Here is a 24,383-nt window from a genome sequence, read left to right as displayed (position 1 = left end):
AGCTTTTTTTCTTTTCCTTCCTTAGTGGACATGAAAATAATGATGTTGCTTACAATGTTGGGTTCAATGAAACATGATAATTTAATTCAGTGTAGCAATGTCAGTTTGGGTACTTTCTTGTTTCCATCTTTACATGTTTATCTCTAGTCAGGCATGGACATGAACATAAATATATGTGCATTTTGGTCCATGTCATTTCTCATATTGTCTTCAGTGTTATTTTTTTCCCTTTTAGAAGGCATCATTAAGCCTAACCAATGGATTTAAATTAATGAATCACTGAGGAAAAGATATGAGTATTAAAACCTCAAGGAGAATCTTACTATATGTAGACATTGTGCTAGGCCTTGGAGAGGCATTTTATTTGTACTTCCAGAAATTTTTCAGCTTAGTATTACACAAACTCAAAGTTCTAGTTATCAAGGTTTTGTGTGTATTAGTCGCTCAGTCATGTCTGATGTTTTGCAACTCCACAGACTAATGTAGCCTGCCTGCCTCCGCTGTCCATGGAATTCTCCAGGCAAAAGTACTGCAGTGGGTTGCTATTCCCTTCTCCAGGGGATCTTCCCAACCCAGGGATTGAATCCAGGTCTCCTGTGTTATAGGCAGATTCTTCACTGTCTGAGCCAGCAGAGAAGCCACCATCAAGTCTTTACCAATGATTAATCTAAGAAAACGTGTTTCCTCCATTCTTTTCTGTACAATATCAACCTCTGATTATGGATTATGCTGGCAGTGCTCCTTATTATTTTTTAATTCCTCATTCTCAGGGGTCTTAAGCTTTCTCCACTGCTCTGCAGAGCACTCTGGTTTTGGCCTCAGCCAACATCTGAATTCTGATGGGAGGGATTCCATCTAACTCTTTCTGGTGAGAAGAGAAACAACCCAATTGGAACTAACCTAAAAACATCTATCCATCTGACTCATCCCCATCGTCAAACTGGACAGAAGTAAGAATGCTATGACTTCTCTTGAGTAATATCATTAAACAGTATCTCCCAGCATTTGTAGTAACTGAAGGAAATTTACCATATAATTATCATACCAAGTGGTATGTGGGTTGCACATACCAGACAATGATAACATGAATGATTAAGTAGCAAATTAACCTCAAACTAACCAAGAGTGCTTAGTTCAAAATTTGTGCTCCTTATGTGTATGCTTATGATTTCATATTGCATAAATATTTATGCCAGTAAAATTTTTCTTAGTTTATATGAATACATAAAATGTATCATTTCATAGTCTTCCACCCACAAAGAGCATAATGGTCTACAGAAAATGCTATGGCTATTGGGCTATCTATTATTCAAACATTTTTTGGAACTATGGCCCTGGAGGCCCTAGCATTGGTTGGGGAATATTTTTGGATTCCATAAATCACATCATGTCACTATGCCAAACTCTTGAATTTCTTCCAGCAAGATTAGCTTTAAGCAGGATTCCTGTAATGAAAATAATGAAGAATAAGAGTGGCCTCTCACATGAAGCCTTAGATAGCAAGCATTACTATTTATAAATGCCTCCCTTTGGCTTGACTTTGATCATTTAATTGTGCATTTCAAACAATGCTCTCCAGGTAGAGGAGAATCGCACTCACCCATCAGTCCTATTCTTTGGTTCTGAATGTAGATATCTTTTCTCCCTGAGAAGTGTACCTGGGGAAGGAGATTGTGATCAGATTGTGAAGAATAGCAAAGAGAAAGGATCAACAAGACCAATTCAGCAGAAGTGAACAATTTTTGACCTGACAAGGAAAATGAATCTTATAGTCTATATTTCTATTTTTCAGATTGCAAGTTACAATCCATTAGAGGTTTGTGAATTCAATTTAGTGGGTAACAACCAATTTCTGAGAGAATGTCAGATAGAATAAAGTGGAATACAAGATAAAAATTGTGACTATATCAGAATGTCTTGCTTCCAGATAGGAAGAATAGTATTTTAACATAAAAGTTTTTTTTTTTTTTTCTGATAAAGAAGGTTTTATTTTTTTATTTTTATTTTTTATTTTTTTCACATTATTATATTTTTTTGCTCTTTATTATTTATTTATTTAATTTAATTTTATTATTATTATTATTATTTTTACTTTATTTTACTTTACAATACTGTATTGGCTTTGCCATACATTGACATGAATCCACCACGGGTGTACATGAGTTCTCAATCCTGAACCCCCCTCCCACCACCCACCCCATATCATCTCTCTGGGTCATCCCAGTGCACCAGCTCCAAGCATCCTGTATCCTGCATCGAACCTAGACTGGTGATTTGTTTCTTACATGATAGTATACATATTTCAATGCCATTCTCCCAAATCATCCCACCTCTCCCTCTCCCACAGAGTCCTCTCCCACAAAGTCTGTTCTATACATGTGTCTCTTTTGCTGTCTCGCATACAGGGTTATCATTACCATCTTTCTAAATTCCATATATATGTGTTAGGGCTCAGATGGTAAAGCGTCTGTCTACAATGCCAGACACCCGGGTTTGATCCCTGGGTTGGGAAGATCTCCTGGAGAAGGAAATGGCAGCCCACTCCAGGACTATTGCCTGGAAAATCTCATGGACAGTGGAGCCTGGAAGCCTACAGTTCATGGGGTTGCAAAGAGTCGGACACGACTGAGCGACTTCACTTTCACTTTCTTTCACTTTCACATACTGTATTGGTGTTTTTCTTTCTGGCTTACTTCACTCTGTATAATCAGCTCCAGTTTCATCCACCTCATTAGAACTGATTCAAATGTATTCTTTTTAATGGCTGAGTAAGGTCCATCTAGTCAAGACTATGGTGTTTCCTGTGGTCATGTATGGATGTGAGAGTTGGACTGTGAAGAAGGCTGAGCACCGAAGAATTGATGCTTTTGAACTGTGGTGTTGGAGAAGACTCTTGAGAGTCCCTTGGACTGCAAGGAGATCCAACCAGTCCATTCTGAAGGAGATCAGTCCTGGGATTTCTTTGGAAGTAATGATACTAAAGCTGAAACTCTAGTACTTTGGCCACCTCATGTGAATAGTTGACTCACTGGAAAAGAGAGTCAATGCTGGGAGGGATTGGGGGCAGGAGGAGAAGGGGACGACAGAGGATGAGATGGCTGGATGGCGTCACTGACTCGATGGATGTGAGTCTGAGTGAACTCTGGGAGTTGGTGATGGATAGGGAGGCCTGGCATGCTGCGATTCATGGGGTCGCAAAGAGTTGGACACGACTGAGCAACTGAACAGAAGTGAACTGAATACTCCATTGTGTATATGTACCACAGCTTTCTTATCCATTCGTCTGCTGATGGACATCTAGGTTGCTTCCATGTCCTGGCTATTATAAACAGTGCTGCAATGAACATTGGGGTACATGTGTCTCTTTCAATTCTGGCTTCCTCAGTGTATATGCCCAGCAGTGGGATTGCTGGGTCATAAGGCAGTTCTATTTCCAGTTTTTAAAGGAATCTCCACACTGTTCTCCATAGTGGCTGTACTAGTTTGCATTCCCACCAACAGTGTAAGAGGGTTCCCTTTTCTTCACACCCTCTCCAGCATTTATTTCTTGTAGACGTTTGGATTGCAGCCATTCTGACTGGTTTGAAATGGTACCTCATTGTGTTCTTGATTTGCATTTCTCTGATAGTGAGTGATGTTGAGCATTTTTTCATGTGTTTGTTAGCCATCCGTATGTCTTTGGAGAAATGTCTATTAGTTCTTTGGCCCATTTTTGATTGGGTCATTTATTTTTCTGGAATTGAGCTGCATAAGTTGCTTGTATATTTTTGAGATTAGTTGTTTGTCAGTTGCTTCATTTGCTATTATTTTCTCCCATTCCAAAGGCTGTCTTTTCACCTTGCTTATAGCTTCCTTTGTTGTGCAGAAGCTTTTAATTTTAATTAGATCCTATTTGTTTATTTTTGCTTTTATTTCCAGTATTCTGGGAGGTGGATCATAGAGGATCCTGCTGTGATTTATGATTTATGTGATCTATGTCAGAGAGTGTTTTGCCTATGTTCTCCTCTAGGAGTTTTATAGTTTCTGGTCTTATGTTTAGATCTTTAATCCATTTTGAGTTTATTTTTTTGTATGGTGTTAGAAAGTGTTCTAGTTTCATTCTTTTACAAGTGGTTGACCAGTTTTCCCAGCACCACTTGTTAAAGAGATTGTCTTTAATCCATTGTATATTCTTGCCTCCTTTGTGGAAGATAAGGTGTCCATAGGTGTGTGGATTTATCTCTGGGCTTTCTATTTTGTTCCATTGATCTATATTTCTGTCTTTGTGCCAGTACCATACTGTCTTGATGACTGGCTTTGTAGTAGAGCCTGAAGTCAGGCAGGTTGATTCCTCCAGTTCCATTCTTCTTTCTCAAGATTGCTTTGGCTATTCGAGGTTTTTTATATTTCCATACAAATTTTGAAATTATTTGTCCTAGCTCTGTGAAAAATACCACTTGGTAGCTTGATGGGGATTGCATTGACTCTGTAGATTGCTTTGGGTAATATACTCATTTTCACTATATTGATTCTTCCAATCCATGAACATGGTATATTTCTCTGTCTATTAGTGTCCTCTTTGATTTCTTTCATCAGTGTTTTATAGTTTTCTATATGTAGGTCTTTAGTTTCTTTGGGTAGATATATTCCTAAGTATTTTATTCTTTTCATTGCAATGGTGAATGGAATTGTTTCCTTAATTTCTTTTTCTATTTTCTCATTATTAGTGTATAGGAATGCAAGGGATTTCTGTGTGTTGATTTTATATCCCACAACTTTACTATATTCATTGATTAGCTCTAGTAATTTTCTGGTGGAGTCTTTAGGGTTTTCTATGTAGAGGATCATGTCATCTGCAAACAGTGAGAGTTTTACTTCTTCCTTTCCAATTTGTATTCCTTTTATTTCTTTTTCTGCTCTGATTGCTGTGGCCAAAACTTCCAGAACTATGTTGAATAGTAGCGGTGAAAGTGGGCACCCTTGTCTTGTTCCTGACTTTAGGGGAAATGCTTTCAATTTTTCACCATTGAGGATAATGTTTGTTGTGGGTTTGTCATATATAGCTTTTATTATGTTGAGGTATAACATAAAAGTTTTTAAAATATAAAGATTATTTATTTTTAAATGTTTATATAGAGATAGCTTTATACACACATATTTTTGTCAGTACACACTGAGTCACAATGTAAGATCCATTTATTATTGTGTTATGGTAAAAAATTTTTGAAAGCTCAGTTCAGTTCCGTTCAGTCCCTCAGTCATGTCAGACTCTTTGTGACCCCATGGACTGCAGCACATCAGGCTTCCCTGTCCATCATCAACTCCTGGAGCCTGCTCAAATTCATGTCCATCAAGTTGGTGGCGCCACCCAACTGTCTCATCCTCTGTCGTCCCCTTCGCCTCCTGCCCTCAATCTTTCCCAGCATTGGAGTCTTATTTAATGAGTCAGTTCTTCACATCAGGTGGCCAAAGTATTGGAGTTTCAGCTTCAACATTAGTCCTTCCAATGAATATTCAGGACTGATTTCCTTTAGGATTGACTGCTTCATCTCCTTGCAGTCCAAGGGACTCTCAAGAATCTTCTCCAACACCACAGTTCAAAAGCATCATCTTGAAAGCTACAGGAGAATTATATGTAAAACATACAGTTATTTTTAAGACAACTCATACTGGTACTTCTGTTACTTCTCTTTGTGAGGATCAGTTAAAAATCTATCTTAAACAATATTGATACTGAAAACTGCCTTCTGTGCCTATCCACCAATTGGTTGCGTACGTGAAAACTTCATTCTACCCACACTGTAAGACTGTGAATTCCACAGTTCTATTTCAACACCTATGCAAATCCATTACTGACTTTGCCTGTCATTCTGCCATGTCCCCTTTCCCCTGCTCAGACTTGTTCTACAAGATGATGGTTTAAGTCAAAATATACATTCCTTCTGTTCATTGGTTAGGAGCTCAAAGACAATTTTAAACTAAAAGACAACTTGGAAGCCTTCTTGTAAGTGCCCGTGGATCGTCATCTCACCAGAAGGCACAGTGGCGTCATGAAAGTCCCTCTTAGTCTTGACTCCAACCAGGAAAGCTTTGATCCAAGATCCATGAGTTTTGTCTGCTTCCTGGTTACAGTTTTCCTCAGGAGCCTAAATAGATCAGAGTGAGTGCATCTCCATTAGAGCATAAGGAAATTTACATTTGCTGTGGACTCAGTGGTTGGTTAGCTGACTAAATATTAGGTTAGTTATGTGGTACTGTCATCTTCAGCTCTATCCACCCTTGTCTATTGCAGGTGAAGATCCTCATGTGTGAAAATGAAGTCCCAGGCAACCACGATTTGCTGTTTAATATTATTTCTGGCCACAGAATATTCTCATAGTAGATTCCATATCCGCACAAAAGTAAGTTTGATCAATTCTTATGTGGTCCCATGAGAAATCAATCAGTTCCTGAGATGATTGATTTATGATAAATAACATGTCATTTCAAAGAAATTTTCTAGTGATTACAATGCTATCCTTTCTGATGGCAACTTTCTAAAGAAAAGGACAATGAAAAATTGAGAGGTGGCTGGGGCTTGTGACAGTACAGTATTGTCACAGGGTGCAACAGTTTAGTAGAAAAACCACTTTGCAAGCCATGGAGTATGTAGACAGGCAGCTCTTGAGAGACAGAAGCACTAACTTGGCAGTCAAGGAATTTAGGTTAAAACCTTAGGTTTGTCTGTTAGCCGCACGAGTTGCTTCACTTCTCTGGGTCTTAATTTCCTTACCTAAAACACGAAGAGTGTGTTTTCCTCTTTTAGATTTTTACAGTCCTTTATAGCTACAAGATGCTTAGTCAGGAAGTTGTGTCTGACCCTTTTGTGACCCCATGGGTTGTAACCCCCCAGGCTCCTCTGTCCATGGGACTTTCAAGGCAAGGATACTAGAGTGGGTTGCCATTTCCTTCTCCAGGGAATCTTCTCAATGCAGGGATTGAACCCATGTCTTCTGCATTGGCAGGCGGATTCTTAACCACTGACCCACTGGGGAGACTTGGGTTTGATCCCTGGGTCAAGAAGTTCCCCCTGGAGAAAGAAATGGCAACCCATTCCAGTATTCTTGCCTGGGAGATCCCGTGGACAGAGGAGACTGGCAGGTTGCAGTTCATGGAGTTGCAAACACCCTTACCAACTAACAACAGCAACAGAGCTACAAAAAGATTCTATTATTGCAACCTAGCACTCATTCCTAGTATCTGCTTACTTCTTTCTCTGTGTATTGGGTGGACCATATTAGTTCCCTATCATAGCTACAGTTAACACAAGCAAAGAATGATTTAGTGCTCTAATTGTCATCACTGTGCTCTCCATGGGTCCTTAAACTTTCCAACAGATGTACCTAATCCCCTGACTTTCAGAGCCTATGTGACCACACCCAGTTTCTAGCCGTCACTGCGGGCAGCGTGTTCTCTGTCAGGGCTCACATCCCTTCAGCAAATTTCTGCAATATCAGGTGCCATTTTCTTCCTAGTCCTGAACACATTTTCTCTTCATATTCACATGGAGTCTCTAAGTTAAGATGAGAGAGAAGAGTCCCACTGTAAAGAAAACCTTTGAGAATTTATGTTTTACAGGATGGAGATAAACTTCAGAGTCCTGAAAGAAAACCCAAGACTGGAAGAATTCAAGGTATGTAGCTGCAGAACAGTCTTCTTCCATTTGAAGACTCAGCAGAATAAAGGAAGGGCATGGATATGGCAGATCAATCCCCAGACTACAAGTTTTCACACAGAATAACAATCTCAAATAAGTTCTAAATGTTAAACATCATCAATAGATTTTCTTGCAATTATACTATTACCCACAGCATAGTCAGTGAAACAAGTTGGCAGATATTCATACATGTTCTAGAATAGTAGATGAGCTGCTGCTGCTGCTAAGCTGCTTTAGTCGTGTCCGACTCTGTGAGACCCCATAGACGGCAGCCCACCAGGGTCCCCTGTCCCTGGGATTCTCCAGGCAAGAACACTGGAGTGGGTTGTCATTACCTTCTCCAATGCATGAAAGTGAAAAGTGAAAGTGAAGTCGCTCAGTCGTGTCCGATTCTTAGCGACCCCATAGACAGCAGCTTACCAGGCTCCTCCGTCCAAGGAATTTTCCAGGCAAGAGTACTGGAGTGGGGTGCCATTGCCTTCTCTGAGAATAATAGATGAGAGTCCTTTTTAAAACTCTAAAGGGAAATCTGAACTAATGAGCTAACAAGAGGCAGAAGAGTAAAGAGGACAGGATCATTCATTCCTTCCTTCAAAGATAATTTCAAGGTTCTTAAAAGCATGTAGCACTCTGAGGCTGAGCGATCTATTCAAGTGATGTAATAGGTATCATGTTGGTGAAACTGACAGAGGATAAGATGGTTGGATGGCATCACCAACTCGATCGACATGAGTTTGAGTAAGCTCTGGGAGTTGGTGATGGACAGGGAAGCCTGGTGTGCTGCAGTCCATGGGGCTGCAAAGAGTTGGACATGACTGAGCGATTGAACTGAACTGGCAAGACTGGTTACCCTGGAGAAGTGAGCGACAAACTGTGGAACCATCATGAGAAGTAAGATAGTGAAATCCTATGGTTCTCACCCACATAGATTACTGGGATCTGCACAGTCATGGCCAAGTATATTTGTAGGGGCAAATACAAATCTATACATATTTGGAGCTTAGAAAGAAAAGAGGAGAGAAATGTAGCTAATGTGCATTGAGCATTTATGACAACACTGATCTAAGTGTGTACAAGATGCTGTCTCATTCAATGTTTGTAAAAAAACTATGGCATTACCTTCAAACTATATGAATGAGGAAATTGAAATGCACTTGGCTTAAGTAAATTGCAACAATGGATACACTTGGGTAGATGTCAAAGAAAGATGCAAAACAACCTGCTTCTATCCTCCTGTCCAAGTAATGAATATTGGTCATCAATATTCTTTGGCTCACAGCCAATAAGGCACTTCATTTTGTATTTATTTCAATACGTTGATGGTTCTCAGTATCATCTACTTCTTCCTACTGCACTGCTGCTATCTGAAGGCAATTCTTCCTGGGAATACTTCAGCAGCTTCATCAAGTCAATCCACTCTCCTCATGGGCCAAATTAGGCTGCTGCCAGTTTTTTTGAATAAAGTTTTATTGAAACCCAGCCATGCTCACTCATTCACACATTGTCTTTGATTGCTTTTATGCTACTAAGCGGAGCCGAGTATTTGTGACAGAGACCATATGGCCCTCAAAGCTGAAATGTTTACTCTCTGGCTAGCTTTGTTGTATTTAGCAAAAACATAGAATGTCTGGTGAAATTAAATTTCAGATAAGCCATGAGTAATATTTCATGGGTTATACATAAATGAAAAATTATCCACTGTTTTACTGAACATTTTTAGTCGGTTCTCTTTATTCGTGGATTCTGTATTTGCATCTTCTCCAAATCAGCACTCATAGTGCTCTCTGAATTATTAACAGACATGCACAGAATAACATAAAAATGGTCAGCCAAGGTGCATGTCCTCAGTTGAATGAGGTGGCACTTGATCTTCCTACTATAAACAAATGTTTTTTTGTGGTCTATGTAGTGTCACATGTTTTGTGGGTTTGTTTTTAGTTGGTGATTTTGCTGTTTAAAATCGCCCCCAAATATAGTTCCAAAGTGATGTACAGTGTGCCTAAGAAGGTTAGGATGTGCCTTGTGGGGAAAATATATGTGCTAGATGAGCTTTGTTAATGTGTTGTCACGAGTTATAGTGCCCTTGGCTGTGAGTTCAATGTCAGTGAATCAAAAGCATATATTAAATAAGGTGTCTTTAAATGGAAACACACAAAACAAGCTTATATAGTGATATACTGATCAGTTGGTGAAAATGTTGTGAGCAGAAGCTTATAGGAACCTAACCTTGTATTTCTCCTAGGATCTGGAGATGGTTACGTATTCACTAATTCAGTGTTTGTGGCAGTGATTTTATAGATTGCAACTGCTGCAAATAATGAGAATTGAGTGTATCTGAAAACAAAATCAATATTTAACTGACATTTAACCTGTATTTTATCTGGCAGCTCTATTTACCTGGTCCTTTACAGAAAAGCTTACTAACTCCTGCTCCATGCATGGTTGATTATCTTTCACAATCTAATCATGTTTCCTGGTAACTCTCATATATGCACAGAATCCAAGGTCTTTCAGGACTTGACCCTGCCTATCTCCCCACCCTCATCTCTTGCCACTCTCCCCTCAGACACTCTGAACCAGTCTTTATGAATGACCCTCCTTTCCACATGTTCTTCACTCTGTCCAAATATCAGCTTCACATTCTGCCTGGCAGGTCTTAGTGGTTGGTGGCTGAGAACACAGTTCAATGTCGCCTCCTCTGGGAAGCAACCCCCAAGCCCCAGGAAGGAGTTAGATAGCCTCGTCAACGTGTAGAAATGCTAATCAGGCCTCTCTCTCTCTTCTAAGGAAAATGCCACGGACCTTGCAGCGCTTCTAACTGCAGCCAGCCCTGTGCTCAGCACTTTCATGGAGAAATAGGATTTATCTGTAATGGAAACAAGTGGCAGAAATCAACTGAAACATGTACAAGCCTTTCTGTGGAAACACTCTTTATGGTGATGTATTTGCATATTTCATCTTATTTGCATATTCTACAAGAAACATTTTAAATGTTTTCTGTTCAGCATGACAATAAGTCTCAGATCTGGACCTGAGAAATTCTACAGAGTGGGTTCAAATTTGTTTCTTATCCTTCCTTCCTCACCCAAACTCTCAACCACGTTATTTCTCCCTCTCAAAATCTTTACTCAAAAAAAAAAAAGAAAAAAAGATCTGAAATTCATTCAGACAGTGATAAACACTTAGAGATTAAAATTTTAGCTTTAAAAATGGATTTTCAAAAAAATTAAATGTAAGCATTAAGAGGACAAGTCACGCTATCTCAGTTGACACATTGGGGTTATTCGGGGCCAGGGAAAGGAGGGAAGCTAGGTGGACTTTTGTTTTCCAAATGTTCTCCATGATTGGTTTTACAAAGAGCAAGGACATCTTTCCTCTGACATGTGGTAATGGGAGATATTTGTGTAATAAAAATTTTTAAAAGACAAAAAAAGAAATAGCCTCCAGTGGGAAATATTTTTATTTTTATTTTTTTTAAATAAAAAGGCTTTCAAAACAAACAAAAAATATGGATTTTTATACCTCTTATGCTAATCAGTTAAGCAACTGAATTTGTCTACAGTTAAATTCATTTTGATATCTTTTTCTCATACTTTCAATCACTTGACCAAAGGAAGACAGAGGTGTGTGTCCCAGAAAGAATAAAAACCCAATGAATAAAACAATTCTCAATTAAAATATTTTATGTTGTATCCTTTCACTTAGCCACTGTTTCCTTCTGCCTCTCCTTCATCCCTGTAGAAGCACATTGATCTCTGCATCTCCTAAAATGTCAAGTGTTTTTAGAATAGGAGTGTCAGTGCATTCTCTGTCACTTCAGTTCAGTTCAATTCAGTTCAGTCGCTCACTCATGGCTGACACTTTGCGACCCTAAGGACTGCAGCATGCCAGGCCTCCCTGTCCATCACCAACTCCCGGAGTTTACTCAAACTCATGCTCATTGAACCGGTGATGCCATCCAACAGTCTCATCCTCTGTTGTCCCCTTCTCCTCCTGCCTTCAATCTTTCCTAGCATCAAGGTCTTTTCAAATGAGTCAGCTCTTCACATCAGGTGGCCCAAAGTATTGGAGCTTCAGCTTCAGCATCAGTCCTTCCAATGAATATTCAGGACTGATTTCCTTTAGGATGGGCTGGTTGGATCTCCTTGACATGTTGGGTGCTTAATCATTTTTGAGTGAAATAACCATCTTTTTACAAACAGGACTCAAACAGTGCATCACGCCTCTCTGTGGCAGCACCGTCTATAACTCTGCACATTCTTGACTACCAAACCCCAGAGCCCATCAGGAGTGTAGCTCAAGGAATCCAAAAGAATTGCCCACTGGATTACGCCTGCATAATTAATGCTGTGAAATCATCAGAAGCAACGTCCGGAAATATTGCATTTATAGTGGAGTTACTAAAAAACATTTCTACAGATTTGTCTGATAATGTCACCCGAGAGAAAATGAAGGTATTCTTTGTTAATTTCATTTAAAAAGCTGACAATTTTTTGTTTCAAAATCTTGCACTTTAATAGTTTCAAAATAGTTTTCATGGTAAAAACTACCATAACCAGAATAACAACTCATTTCAGTTTTGGGTATGGAGTCATCCTAGTTTATGGATATGGAGTCATCCTAGTTTATGGACGTTTTCAAGAAACAGTGAAAGTGAAAGTCACTCAGTCGCATCCAACTCTTTGTGACTCCATAGACTATACAGTCCATGGAATTGTGTAGGCCAGAATACTGGAGTGGGTAGCCTTTCCCTTCTCCAGGGGATCTTCCCAACCCAGGGATTGAACCCAGGTCTCCCACATTGCAGGCGGATTCTTTACCAGCTGAGCCACAAAGGAAGCCCAATAATACTGGAGTGGGTAGCCTATCCCTTCTCCAGCAGATCTTCCTGACCCAGGAATTGAACAGAGGTCCCCAGCATTGCAGGTGGATTCTTTATCAACTGAGCTATCAGGGAAACCCCTTTCAAGAAATAAGAACATTTTTAATACAGGTTTTTGTACAGACTGAATATTTGCAAGGAACTGTCACATAATGATCCTGTGAGGAAGACTTTGACTACTGTAAAGTTTCCCAAATTTTATTTTTGTAAAATGTAATTGTACTGAGAAATGTTAGCAGAGGTTCCATTTCTTAAAAGAGAGATCTGTAGTACAGCAGATACAGGAATTCTGGGGTAAGTGAAGCCAAGTAGGTCTTATGGCAGGACTTTCTAGAGCTTTAAATGTGTTAAACTTTGGCACTCTTCACAAGGTTCGAGGGGAGGATAGGATATGGTGTGCTGTACTTGGATTTCCAGAGGACTGTTTCCTCCTTAAACAGTCATTAATATCTCATGGAAAACTTGGGTTATACAAACTGAAGTTGGAAATGCTGCTTGGGGCATATAATAAAGCAGGCAACCCTTTTCTATAGTTCATCTCATTTCATTTCATCTTATTTGATTATTTCATTTTATTTTATCTTATTATTTTTTAGTTTATATTTATTGATTTTTTAAAAATTGGGATATAGTTGCTTTACAATGCTGTGTTAATTTCTGCTCTATGGCAAAGTGAACCAGCTTCAAGTATATATATATTCCCTCTGTTTTGGATTTCCTTCCTATTTAGGTCACCACAGAACATTAAGCAGAGTTTCTTGTGCTATACAGCAGGTTATCAATATCATCAGTTATCTATTTTATCCATATTAGTGTATATATGTCAACCTTCAATCTTATTTTGTTAATTTCATTTCTTTTTTATCATATTTTGTTTTTAGCATTTCTAATTTTTTTCCTCTTGCCGAAGTCCTACTAGTATGAGATTCTAATAATCAGTGAATTTGAAGAGAAACATGTCAAATAATATCAAATCATTTGATCTTTAGAAACTTGAGGTTTTAGAAATCGACTTTGTACTGCAGTGTGTGTATCTCCAGTATCGTATCTACTTCTCTCCTCTGCAGAGCTACAGCAAAGTGGCCAACCACATCCTCAACCCCGCGGTCATTCCAAACTGGGCTTTCATTCCAGACAAAAATGTCAGCTCCGATTTGTTGCAGTCAGTGAACTGGTTTGCGAGGCAACTCCATATCCAAAATGAACCTGAGCACATTGTGGATGAACTCTTCATTCAGACAAAAGGGTTCCCCATCAACAACAAGACCTCAGAGAGAAGTCTCAGTTTCTCCATGAACTTGAACAACACAGTGGAGGGCATCCTCGGAATCATAGAAATTCCCAGGCAAGAGCTGTGGAAGCTGCCCCCAAATGCATCCCAAGCTGTTGGCATAGCTTTTCCCACCCTGGGGGCGGTCCTGAAAGAAGCCCACTTGGAAAATGCCCATCTTCCCAGGCCGGTAAATGGACTGGTCCTTTCAGTGATTTTACCAGAAAAATTGGAGCAAATCTTATTCACCTTTGAGAAGATGAACAAATCACAGAATGCCAGGGCCCAGTGTGTTGGCTGGCACTCCAGGAAAAGGAGGTGGGATGAGAATGTCTGTGAAACAACGCTAGACACCATGAACAGAGTTAAATGCCGGTGTAACTACACCAACGTGATGATGTCTTTTTCCATCCTCATGTCCCCCATATCTGTGGACAACAAAGTCCTGGACTACATCACCTGCATTGGGCTCAGCGTCTCCATCCTCAGCTTGATTCTTTGCCTGATGATTGAAGCCACCGTCTGGTCCCGGGTGGTCATGACGGACATATCATATATGCGACATGTATGCATTGTGAATATAGCTGTGTCGCTCTTGACTGCCAATGTGTGGTTCATCTTAGGCTCCAACTTTAACAAAAAGGCCCAGGACTACAACTGGTGTGTTGCGGTGACATTTTTTAGCCACTTTTTCTACCTCTGTCTGTTTTTCTGGATGCTCTTCAAAGCCCTGCTCATCATCTATGGACTGCTGGTGGTTTTCCGGAGGATGATGAGGTCCCGCATGATGGCCATTGGCTTTGCCGTTGGCTATGGGTGCCCGTTAGTCATTGCTGCCACCACTGTGGCTATCACAGTGCCAGGGAAAGGTTACGTGAGACGTGGTGCCTGTTGGCTTAACTGGGATGACACCAAAGCCCTTCTAGCCTTTGCCATCCCAGCCTTGGTCATCGTGGCTGTGAATCTTGTTGTGGTTTTGATTGTGGCTGTCAACACTCAGAGGCCCTCTATTGGCAGTTCCAAGTCTCAAGATGTGGCCATAATCCTGAGGATCAGCAAAAATGTCGCCATCCTCACCCCACTATTGGGACTGACCTGGGGTTTTGGAATAGCTACACTCATAGAAGGCACTTCCTTGATATTCCACATAATCTTTGCCCTGCTCAATGCTTTCCAGGTAAGTTCTGGGAGAGAGACTTATTTTATTGATACTACTGATACTATTAGCTACTTTTTTATTATCTTATAATTTGGTATTCTGGCTATACAACAAAATATGGCTATGGTTTAAAAATACAGAACACCACATATTCCTTCCATTTCCTTTCATATCTTACAGACATTTATCTGTGACATCACTCTGTCTATTGATTGTTGAGTTGGATTTCGATGATCAGGTTGATTGGGTAGGCATCTCCTTTTGTCTTTTCTAAAGTTTCAACGTGAAAAGACATTGACCTTCACTTATGGAAGACTAGTCTTTGGTTAGGGATGTGTGAGGCTACTTTTACATAGTATGCCTCAAAACAAGCACAATTTTTATCCTTTCTCAAGTAGTCTGGGCAATCTATGAAATAATAGTCATTTTTCACAGCATGCAGAGACGGCCCATGACACTCACTTTGGATATTAATCAGTCAGGGATTCTCATACTCCTTCCCTGCTATTCTCTGTAAAATAAATGTTAGTTGTTATTCACAGATGGATCCCAGCAATGTCACTTTCTCTGGTGCCCAGACTTCTCCTCTGTAAAGTAAAGATGGATCTAAAAGGATCTCTAATGTCTTTTCTTGCTTAACATGCTTGCTTTGATAAGATTATCCATCTAAAAGTTGTTCCACTTCATCTTGGCTACTAAGCCACTTTTGGGAAGCTGTCATTAGGCTGCTTTCTGCACCCATGAGTAATAGAAAATTTAGGAAGTTTATATATATATATATATATATATATGTAAATATATCTATTTATTTGGCAGCTCTGGGTCTTAGTCGCAGCAAGTAGGATCTAGTTCCCAGACCAGGGATCAAACCCAGAGCCCTTGCATTAGTGGTGTGGAGTCTTAGCCACTGGGCCACCTGGGAAATCTCAGAAGGTTTATATTTTTAATATATTTTAAATCAGGAGCTGGTAAACTGTGGCCTGCTGCCTATGTTTGTAAATAGTTTTATTGAAATACACCTTACACATGGGCTTACATACACACCATTTTATTGAAAAAGTTTTATTGAAATACAGCTTACACACACACATTTTGCCTATGGTGGCTTTCGTGCTACAGTGGCAAAGGTGAGATAGTTGGAACAGAGGCTGTAAAGCCTAAAACATTTATTATCCGCTTCTTTTCAGAAAAATATTTTCAAAAAAATTTTGATCAATGCTTTAAATTAAATATAACTGTTTAACAAAGCAACAACGTATTCCATATCACTATTACTCTATTTCAAAGCCTAATGTGAAATAATAAAGCCAACTTTAAAGTAATGCCAGCTCAGTACAATTATATATCTTATTCATAATTTCTTAATAACTAAAGAGAACATTTATTTCATTCTTTCCTCTGTATTGCTTTAAAGAGAAACCTTTTACTTAAGGTTTTCTTTGGGAATGGGGATCAAAAGCTCTTGGACTCACATAAATCTCCCCTGCTCTTGAAGTTATACTCACTACCTCTGATCTCATCCTACTTTGCAATTTAATTAAACCCCAGGAAATTTTGTTCTGCATTTCTCTTTCGGATCATTTCTCTCTCTATTTTCTTGATGGAAAGACAATTTCTAGACTCCCTTTAGTTACACACATTCATTTTTCTAAAACAAGGGTTCTCTGTGACTCACAATTCAGCATTTTCAGTTTTCTGATCAGTGTTTCTTCTCCATGAAACCATCCTTAGAAACCAGGCTTCCCTTCACTCTTGTGGCAGGATTCAGACTTTCCTTGCAAGGCTCCTAACTCCCGTGACTTAAAAGGATTGACTGGCAATTATTCTGACTTTGTAGGTGACCAGATAATTTAAACTCCAAGAGACCCTGGTCTTATGGGTTTCTTTAGACTTCTCTCTCTCTCTCTCTTTTTTTTATGCAGTAACTTCTTTCACCAGGTTTAGAGACTCTGTTACTGTTAAGTCACTTCAGTCGTGTCCGACTCTGTGCAACCCCACAGACGGCAGCCCACCAGGCTACCCCGTCCCTGGGATTCTCCAGGCAAGAACACTGGAGTGGGTTGCCATTTCCTTCTCCAATGCATGAAAGTGAAAAGTGAAAGAAAAGTCGCTCAGTCGTGCCTGACTCTTAGCGATTCCATGGACTGCAGCCCACAAGGCTCCTCCATCCATGGGATTTTCCAGGCAAGAGTACTGGAGTGGGGTGCCATTGCCTTCTCCGTTACAGACTCTAGCTGCCTGTTTCTTGACTTTTCCATTGAAAGTAGACTAGAATACATTTCATTTTCCCATGACACCTTCCCTGATTGTGACTTTGAATGACAAAATTTTATGTGTGTGTTACTATCATCATGAGTAAGAACAACCACCTTAATACCTGGGAAGAAAGTAAACAGATTTAATAAGTTTGAAAACTATCCTACATTTGAAGCCATTCAAGAAATATCAATCACTCTCATGCACACGCATGAAGGTGGTCCTCTTTTTTTGAGGTCCATTCAAAGAAAACACTCATTAGTGCAAGAGAATCAGTAGAAACTGAAGTTTCTAATATATGATAACTATCTTTGAACGAATCTAGAAGAGTGGTGTTAAAATAACTTCTGGGTTATGGTCTGCAGAACTGTCCCTCATACTTTTGTTGAATTCTGTCACAGGGGTTCTTCATCTTGCTGTTTGGAACCATTATGGACCACAAGGTAACTTGAATTTCTGTCACTCACTGTAAATGTTTTCCATGTGGTTGGGGGGAGCAGGAGGATGAAGCAGCCTTGATCAGAGAGGATAGTGGAGAAGAGCTGAGTTTGTCGGGTGGTTCAAGGCATCAGCTGTGGGGGGTGGAGGGGGGGAAGGGAAGAACTATACTCTCTCTTGTCCTGCTCCTTCTCAAGTCAACTGGAGGTTATATTTGAACATAGCCAGTGAAAAAAATAGAAACCATGACCAGAACTTTAATCTTAATCCTAAATCTAGTTATGATTACATCTCAACTTTTATCCAAGTTTCATTATTTTTCAAGCATGGTGCTGAACCATCTGATGCTGCTTCTGCCAGAGTTTCTGGCCTCAAAGTTTCAGGACCCAGATCTAGACCTTGAGGATGCTGTCATTTCTTCACTCTCATTGCTTCTTTAGATACGAGATGCTTTGAGGATGAGGATGTCTTCACTGAAGGGGCAGTCGAGGGTAGCAGAGGTAAGCCTTTCCCTTTCAGTCTCAATACTGGAAGGTCGGTGTTTTCAGTAGAGTCATACAGAGACAAATACTATAGCTCAATATTGGGGATTTGTTAGCAAACAGAATCAAGAGGGGATACCTTTATTCATTCATTTCTTCAGCCAACAGATTTGGAGTATCTTGTTAGAGCTTAGGGTCACTGGAAACTACCCCTCAAAAAAAGTTTCCAGGGAATTCCCTGATGGCCCCGTAGTTGGGACTCCATGCTTTCACACCTAGGGCCTTGGTTTGAACCCTGGTTGGGGAACTAAGATCTTGCAAGCCCTGCAGCATGCCGAGAAAAGAAAAAAAGCAAAGTTTCCATACTGGTTGTATTTCAACTAAATACATTTGGACTATTGAGAGAGAGACAATGTGAATGCGTAGATCATAGATTCATCAGGTGCCAGAGCTGGAAGTAAGACATGAGTTAGAAATGAGATACTAGACCACCCTTGTCATTTCATAGGTAAGGAAACCAAGGCCTAGAGTACTTATGAGGTTTGACCAGAGCGACCCAGCAGTTTGTGAGATTTAGCATTCTTCTTGCCATGGGCTTCTGCAGTGAACCACACTCCCTTGAACTGCAGTGTCCATGTATCTGAAGATCTTGAAGATGACTTTTGACCTAGTTATCTGTCTCATCAACTACCAACTGAAATTGCCACCATTGTTATATTGATGAGAAAGAAGTCATTTACTCAATCAACAGTTTCTCAATAAGAGCTGCTTTTAAAACAAACAAATAAAAAAGTCTCTGGAGACATACAGCATCAGAATTTACAGTCAGCTAGTACTTAGAGTGACTTTTAGCGCCAAAGACCATCAATTCCAAGATAGGCATTTTTTATCCACCTTTGACTATTTCTGAAATTGGTACACATTGGGTAATCAGTGGCATGTCATGACTTAATTGGCAAGTTACTTTTTCATGTTCTTCCTCTGCAGACATAAAGTATAATGATGTTGCTTACAATGTGAGATTCAGTGAAATATGACAATTTAATTCAGGGTAGCTGTGTCAACTCTGGTACTTCATGTTTCCATTGTTACATGTTTATCTTCAGTCAGGCATAGACATAAACATAAACTTATGTGCATTCCAGTCAATGCCATTCTTCATTGACATCAGTGTTATTTTTTCCCCTATTTAGAATGCATCGTTAGGCCCCACCTATGGATCTAAATTAATGAATCGTTGAGGAGAAGACGTGAGTATTAAAAAATCAAGGAGAAGCTTCGGGAAGGGAACTGGGGATATCTTTCAGAGAATGGAAACGTCTTTATTGCCAAGCACATAAATGAAAATACACACATCTTTAAAACCCAGGTCAGCTCAGTTTACTTGATCACATCTTAAGAATACATCTTTTTTTTCTTTTTTTCTGTCCTCAGTGAGAGGATGCAGTCATCATCTCCATTCTGATACAGGATATATCTTGCTGTTTCAGTTCAGTTCCGTTCAGTCGCTCAGTCGTGTCCAACTCTCTGTGACCCCATGAACTGCAGCACGCCAGGCCTCCCTGTCCATCACCAACTGCTGGAGTCCACCCAAACCCATGTCCATTGAGTCGGTGATGCCATACATCCATCTCATTCTCTGTTGTCCCCTTCTCCTCCTGCCCTCAATCTTTCCCAGCATCAGGGTCTTTTCAAAAGAGTTAGCTCTTCACATCAGATGGCCAAAATATTGGAGTTTCAGCTTCAACATCAGTCCTTCCAATGAACACCCAGGACTGATTTCCTTTAGGATGGACTGGTTGGATCTCCTTGCAGTCCAAGGGACTCTTCAGAGTCTTCTCCAACACCACAGTTCAAAAGCATCAATTCTTCGGCTCTCAGCTGTCTTTATAGTTCAACTCTCACATCCATACATGACTACTGGAAAAACCATAGCCTTGGCTAGACAGACCTTTGTTGACAAAGTAATGTCTCTGCTTTTTAATATGCTGTCTAGATTGGTCATAGCTTTCCTTCCAAGGGGTAAGTGTGTTTTAATTTCCTGGCTGCAGTCACCCTCTGCAGTGATTACACACACCTTCATTCCATTTTGCCAGTGAGTGTAGACACTAATGGTAGCCCCATTGTTGAGAAGGAAGTCTTAATTGATTGGAATCACAAAGAAACAAACACATCTCTCCCTAAAGAATTTGGTGTTCAGAATCATTCCTAAAGGGATGAGGGTGGAGTTGCCTACTCACAGCCTGCCTACTCACAGCCACCGTCTGAGACTTATTTCTACACAGGTGAAATCAGAGGAAAACAGATATTAGTCAGTGGTGCAGGGGAGGGTAAGTCTCACAGTGGCAGCCTGCAGCCTGAGAATTAAGAGCAGAATGTGGGCAGGGTGATCGAACTTGCTGTGGTTTTGCTTTGGAGAGGTGTCCTGGCTTTCTGCGTGAATACCGAGGAGTCTCAGATTTTTTTTTTTTTTTAACACCACCCAGCAGTAGGCACAACCTCTTTTACATTCCTTTCCTTTCTGAATCATGGCTCATCTATTGAGCAATGGGGCAAAGGAAGGGGCTGAAACAATCTCATGGAATGAAAGACTCTCTGAGTTGGAAGAAACTTTAAGGGCCCTCCTGGATTAGAGATTACACAAACCTGCTGTCCTGCTGCTGTGGACATTGGCACATGGTCCCCAGAAGAGGGAAGGGCTCTTTCATATACATTGACTGGCATGTACCAGGTGCTATGAAAACAGAGGGGAAAACACTGGTGTATTACCCTTAGTTAATCACCTTCATGTTTGAATTTTAATTTGAGAACTTTAAAGGGGAGGATTCAGTAGAACTTTGAAGAGCTAACGCCCCCAACTTCTGTCTGTTTCCTAGTCCATAGGGATCTTCCCTGGTGGGACATTGCTTTAGAATTCCTTGATTAGTCAGTAAGGAGAGGTAATTCAGATGACCATGTGATGTCCCAGGCAAGAATACTGGGGTGGGTTGCCATGTCCTTCTCCAGGGGATCTTCCTGGACCAAGGAGTGAACTCACGTCTCCTGCATTAGCAGCGGATTCTTTACCACTGAGACACCAGGGAAGCCTAATCTTTCCATCAAGGTTCTAATTTGATCTGTTTGGGGAAGCTTCTAAGGCCAGCAGTCCCCAATCTTTTGGGCACCAGGGGCTGGTTTAATGGAAGACCTTTTTTCTATGGACTGGGGGTGGTGATGGTTTCAGGATGATTCAAGAGCTTTACATTTATTGAGTACTTTATTCTATTGTTACTACATCAGCTCCACCTCAGATCATCAGACATTAGATGTCAGAGGTTGAGGACCCCTGTATTAGACTATCTTGGGTGGAGGAGGCTGGGCCACCTGGGGAGACGATCTCTAACCATTCAAGAGAAGAGAGGTGTAGATGAAGTCTCCACTTTAGCTACCTCAGCATATCTGGTCGACTGTATCAATAGCTGGGGACAACCAGTAGAAGACAAGGTCAGGGACTGCACCACTCAGTAGAATCAGAGGTGCTCAATGTTTGGCCAGTATCAGGAGGAAATGGAGGAAGGAGGTAGAAACACACCAACAACTTTCCCCAAAGAAACGCTGACCACCTCATTCTTCAGCTTGCAACCTCTATTTCTGAACCTGTGAAGTGGGGGATGGATGAAGATTGCATTCTTTCAGCACATCTTGGTTGGGTGACCCTGGGCCTATTGAATTCTCCAGGTAATCTTAGTCTCCCTGCTTTTTACATCTGGACCCAGGAAGAATCGGAAGAGTTCAGAAGCAGCAGCTGGCACCAAGCTGGAGGCAAAACAGGCTCAGAGGATAGGATGGGAAGCTCATGACCAGGGATCCTCCCAAGTCTAGAATGGAGGGCTGGCAGCCCTGCGAAGGTCTTTCAGTAGAAGAAAGCAGGTCCCCCGTCAGGGGGATGAGAACAGAATTACAGCTCAAGACACAGGCAACTGGGGAGCACAAGGCTGGATCCTGGTCGAGGCTGGGGTTAATCATAACGCAAAGGCAGTTTTTCAGATTTTAACCAGGACACAAAATCTTAGACTGAAGGGGTCTTGGGTCAGAAAAGGGGCCCTCCATTGTTGGAAACACCACATATCCCAGGGACCTCAGGTGGGACTGTTATCAGGAACAAGGTCTGGACACGTGTACGGAGAGGTCCGGGGACTGTGGAAGGACAGCAGCCGTGTGAAAACCGGGCCATTTTCCCCACATCCTAACTGGGGGACCCCGTCCTGGGAAGCAGGGGAGGAAAGGGAAGGGCATTTTTAACACGTGGCCAACGCTGCACAGCGCCCTCTGCTGTTCATATGGAGGGCCTGCCTTTAATAGGACCCAGTGCTGCTGCTGCTGCTGCTAAGTCGCTTTAGTCGTGTCCGACTCTGTATGACCACATAGATGGCAGCCCACCAGGCTGCCCCGTCCCTGGGATTCTCCAGGCAAGAACACTAGAGTGGGTTGCCATTTCCTTCTCCAATGCATGATAGTGAAAAGTGAAAGTGAAGTCACTCAGTCGTGTCCGACTCTTAGCGATCTCATGGACTGCAGCACCAGGCTTCTCCGTCCATGGGATTTTCCAGGCAAGAGTACTGGAGTGGGGTGCCATTGCCTTCTCCAAAAGGACCCGGTAGAGCTTGTTATTAACCTAGTGTGATTTCAGAGTCACTAGGATGGCTCCTCCGTTCTTCTGAAATCTCTTCCACATATTTGTGGTTAAACTTCACTTAAAAAATCTCTTTATTCCAAGTGAGAAACGAGATGGACAGAACAGATACCCAGAGAGAAGCACCAAGGTTTTCCTAGGAAGTTGCAAATTCAGAGCACTGAGTCATTCTAGAGATCAGGCTTACTTAGCAGAGGGGCAAGAGGGGGCCTTGAAAATTTAGGCTCGCCGGAGTGGCGAGGAGAAGGCACAAGGCACAGAAAAATAAAGCTGGGAGTTTAGCCTTCCTGCTGTGTGACCTTGAAGAAATTGCTCAATGTTTCTGTGTCTCCATTTCCTCATCTGTAAAATGAAGCTAATAATAATAGTAAATACCTCTCAGGTGTAGGGACTCAATGAGCCAACACATTCAAGATTGGTAGACTAATACCTGGTTCAAATTAAGTTATCGGGTTTGGGAGTTTTTTGTTTAGTTGTTGTATCCACCTCTTTTGCGATCCCATGGAATTTAGCCTTCCAGGCTTCTCTGTCCATGGGATTTCCCAGGCAAGAATACTGGAGTGGGTTGCCATTTCATTGTCCAGGGGAATCTTCCTGACCCAGGGATCAAACTTGTGTCTCTTGCCTTGGCAGGCAGAGTTTTTTTTTTTTTTTAACCACTGAGCCACCTGGGAGGCAAGTTGTCCGTACATGCCAGCTATTATTCTGACTTAACCAGTATGTCAATCATTTTGCCTAGGTTGCTCCATGCTTCATGGAAGTCCTGGGTCCTGGCTGGAGAGTTGAACTCCTGCAGGAGGCTGGAAGGCAGGCTGGAATGTAAAGGACAGTCATGTTTCTTTGGAAGACTTTCTATTCTTGCCAGAAATGACGCCTGAACTCTCAGTAAGAAGGTTTGCCGAGGAAAAATTGAGGAGAGCATTTGGTGACTGGGCTTTAAGGACATGGATTTATGAGCTCTTTGATCTACCCATGACCTGCAAAAGCCTAGCTTGTTGGTCAGCATTGGCAAGATTAAGACTTAATCCCCTTTCACCCCCAAGGACTTGCTCTGCGGTTCCTTGGCTCAACCTCCCATGTCTCTGCATGGATCCTGGCACTTTGGGAGGTCCGGATCTGGCTCCAGGTTTGGGGCAGGTTGGGATAGGCATGGGGGTGGGGGGAATGGGGTGGCAGGAAACATACTTTATTTACTTTGGAGACAGTTAAAGCATGCCAGGTTTCCTAAAGATAGGGAACAATAATAATAATAATAATAATAATAAAGAGGACTTTTTGGGGAGCTGCATTGTGCAGCTTGTGGGATCTTAGTTCCCTGACCAGGATTCGAACCTGGGCCCTCAGCAGTGAAACTGTGGAATCCTAACCACAGGACCACCAGGCAATTCTCAAGAGGACTTTTCAATGTGCTTGCTATTTTGCTCTGTTTTAGACCTTGAGTAAAATAATTTTGCCCCTGGGAACTTACTTTCTTCATTTGTGAAGCAGAGAAAAAAATTCTTGTGGTTATTATTATTTGTGTGTGCATGTGCGTGTGTGTGTGTCTGTT

General features: G+C 41.1%; 1 protein-coding gene across 1 annotated transcript; it reads left to right on the top strand.

The window, feature by feature from the left end:
• Nucleotides 1-6,293: 6,293 nt before the first annotated feature.
• ADGRF4 (adhesion G protein-coupled receptor F4) lies at nucleotides 6,294-23,642 on the top strand. The gene is made up of 9 exons (XM_052649545.1): nucleotides 6,294-6,380; nucleotides 7,597-7,651; nucleotides 10,463-10,611; nucleotides 11,878-12,129; nucleotides 13,625-15,004; nucleotides 17,644-17,685; nucleotides 18,121-18,180; nucleotides 19,356-19,412; nucleotides 23,574-23,642. The coding sequence occupies exons 1-8, from the start codon at nucleotides 6,294-6,296 to the stop codon at nucleotides 19,401-19,403; spliced, it is 2,073 nt and encodes a 690-aa protein (XP_052505505.1). The 3' UTR covers nucleotides 19,404-19,412; nucleotides 23,574-23,642.
• The last annotated feature ends 741 nt before the right edge of the window (nucleotides 23,643-24,383 follow it).

This window comes from Budorcas taxicolor, chromosome 11, assembly GCF_023091745.1.
Source record: "Budorcas taxicolor isolate Tak-1 chromosome 11, Takin1.1, whole genome shotgun sequence".
In the NCBI taxonomy this organism is placed as follows: domain Eukaryota; kingdom Metazoa; phylum Chordata; class Mammalia; order Artiodactyla; family Bovidae; genus Budorcas; species Budorcas taxicolor.
This window is presented reverse-complemented; position numbering and strand designations above follow the sequence as displayed.

Excerpts from the sequence above, each read along its gene's own strand:
- ADGRF4 (XM_052649545.1), top strand. The coding sequence starts at position 6,294 with ATGAAGTCCCAGGCAACCACGATTTGCTGTTTAATATTATTTCTGGCC. Across the intron at positions 10,612-11,877 it reads CTGTGGAAACACTCTTTATG|GACTCAAACAGTGCATCACG; the intron begins GTGATGTATTTG and ends TTTTACAAACAG. Across the intron at positions 15,005-17,643 it reads CCCTGCTCAATGCTTTCCAG|GGGTTCTTCATCTTGCTGTT; the intron begins GTAAGTTCTGGG and ends ATTCTGTCACAG.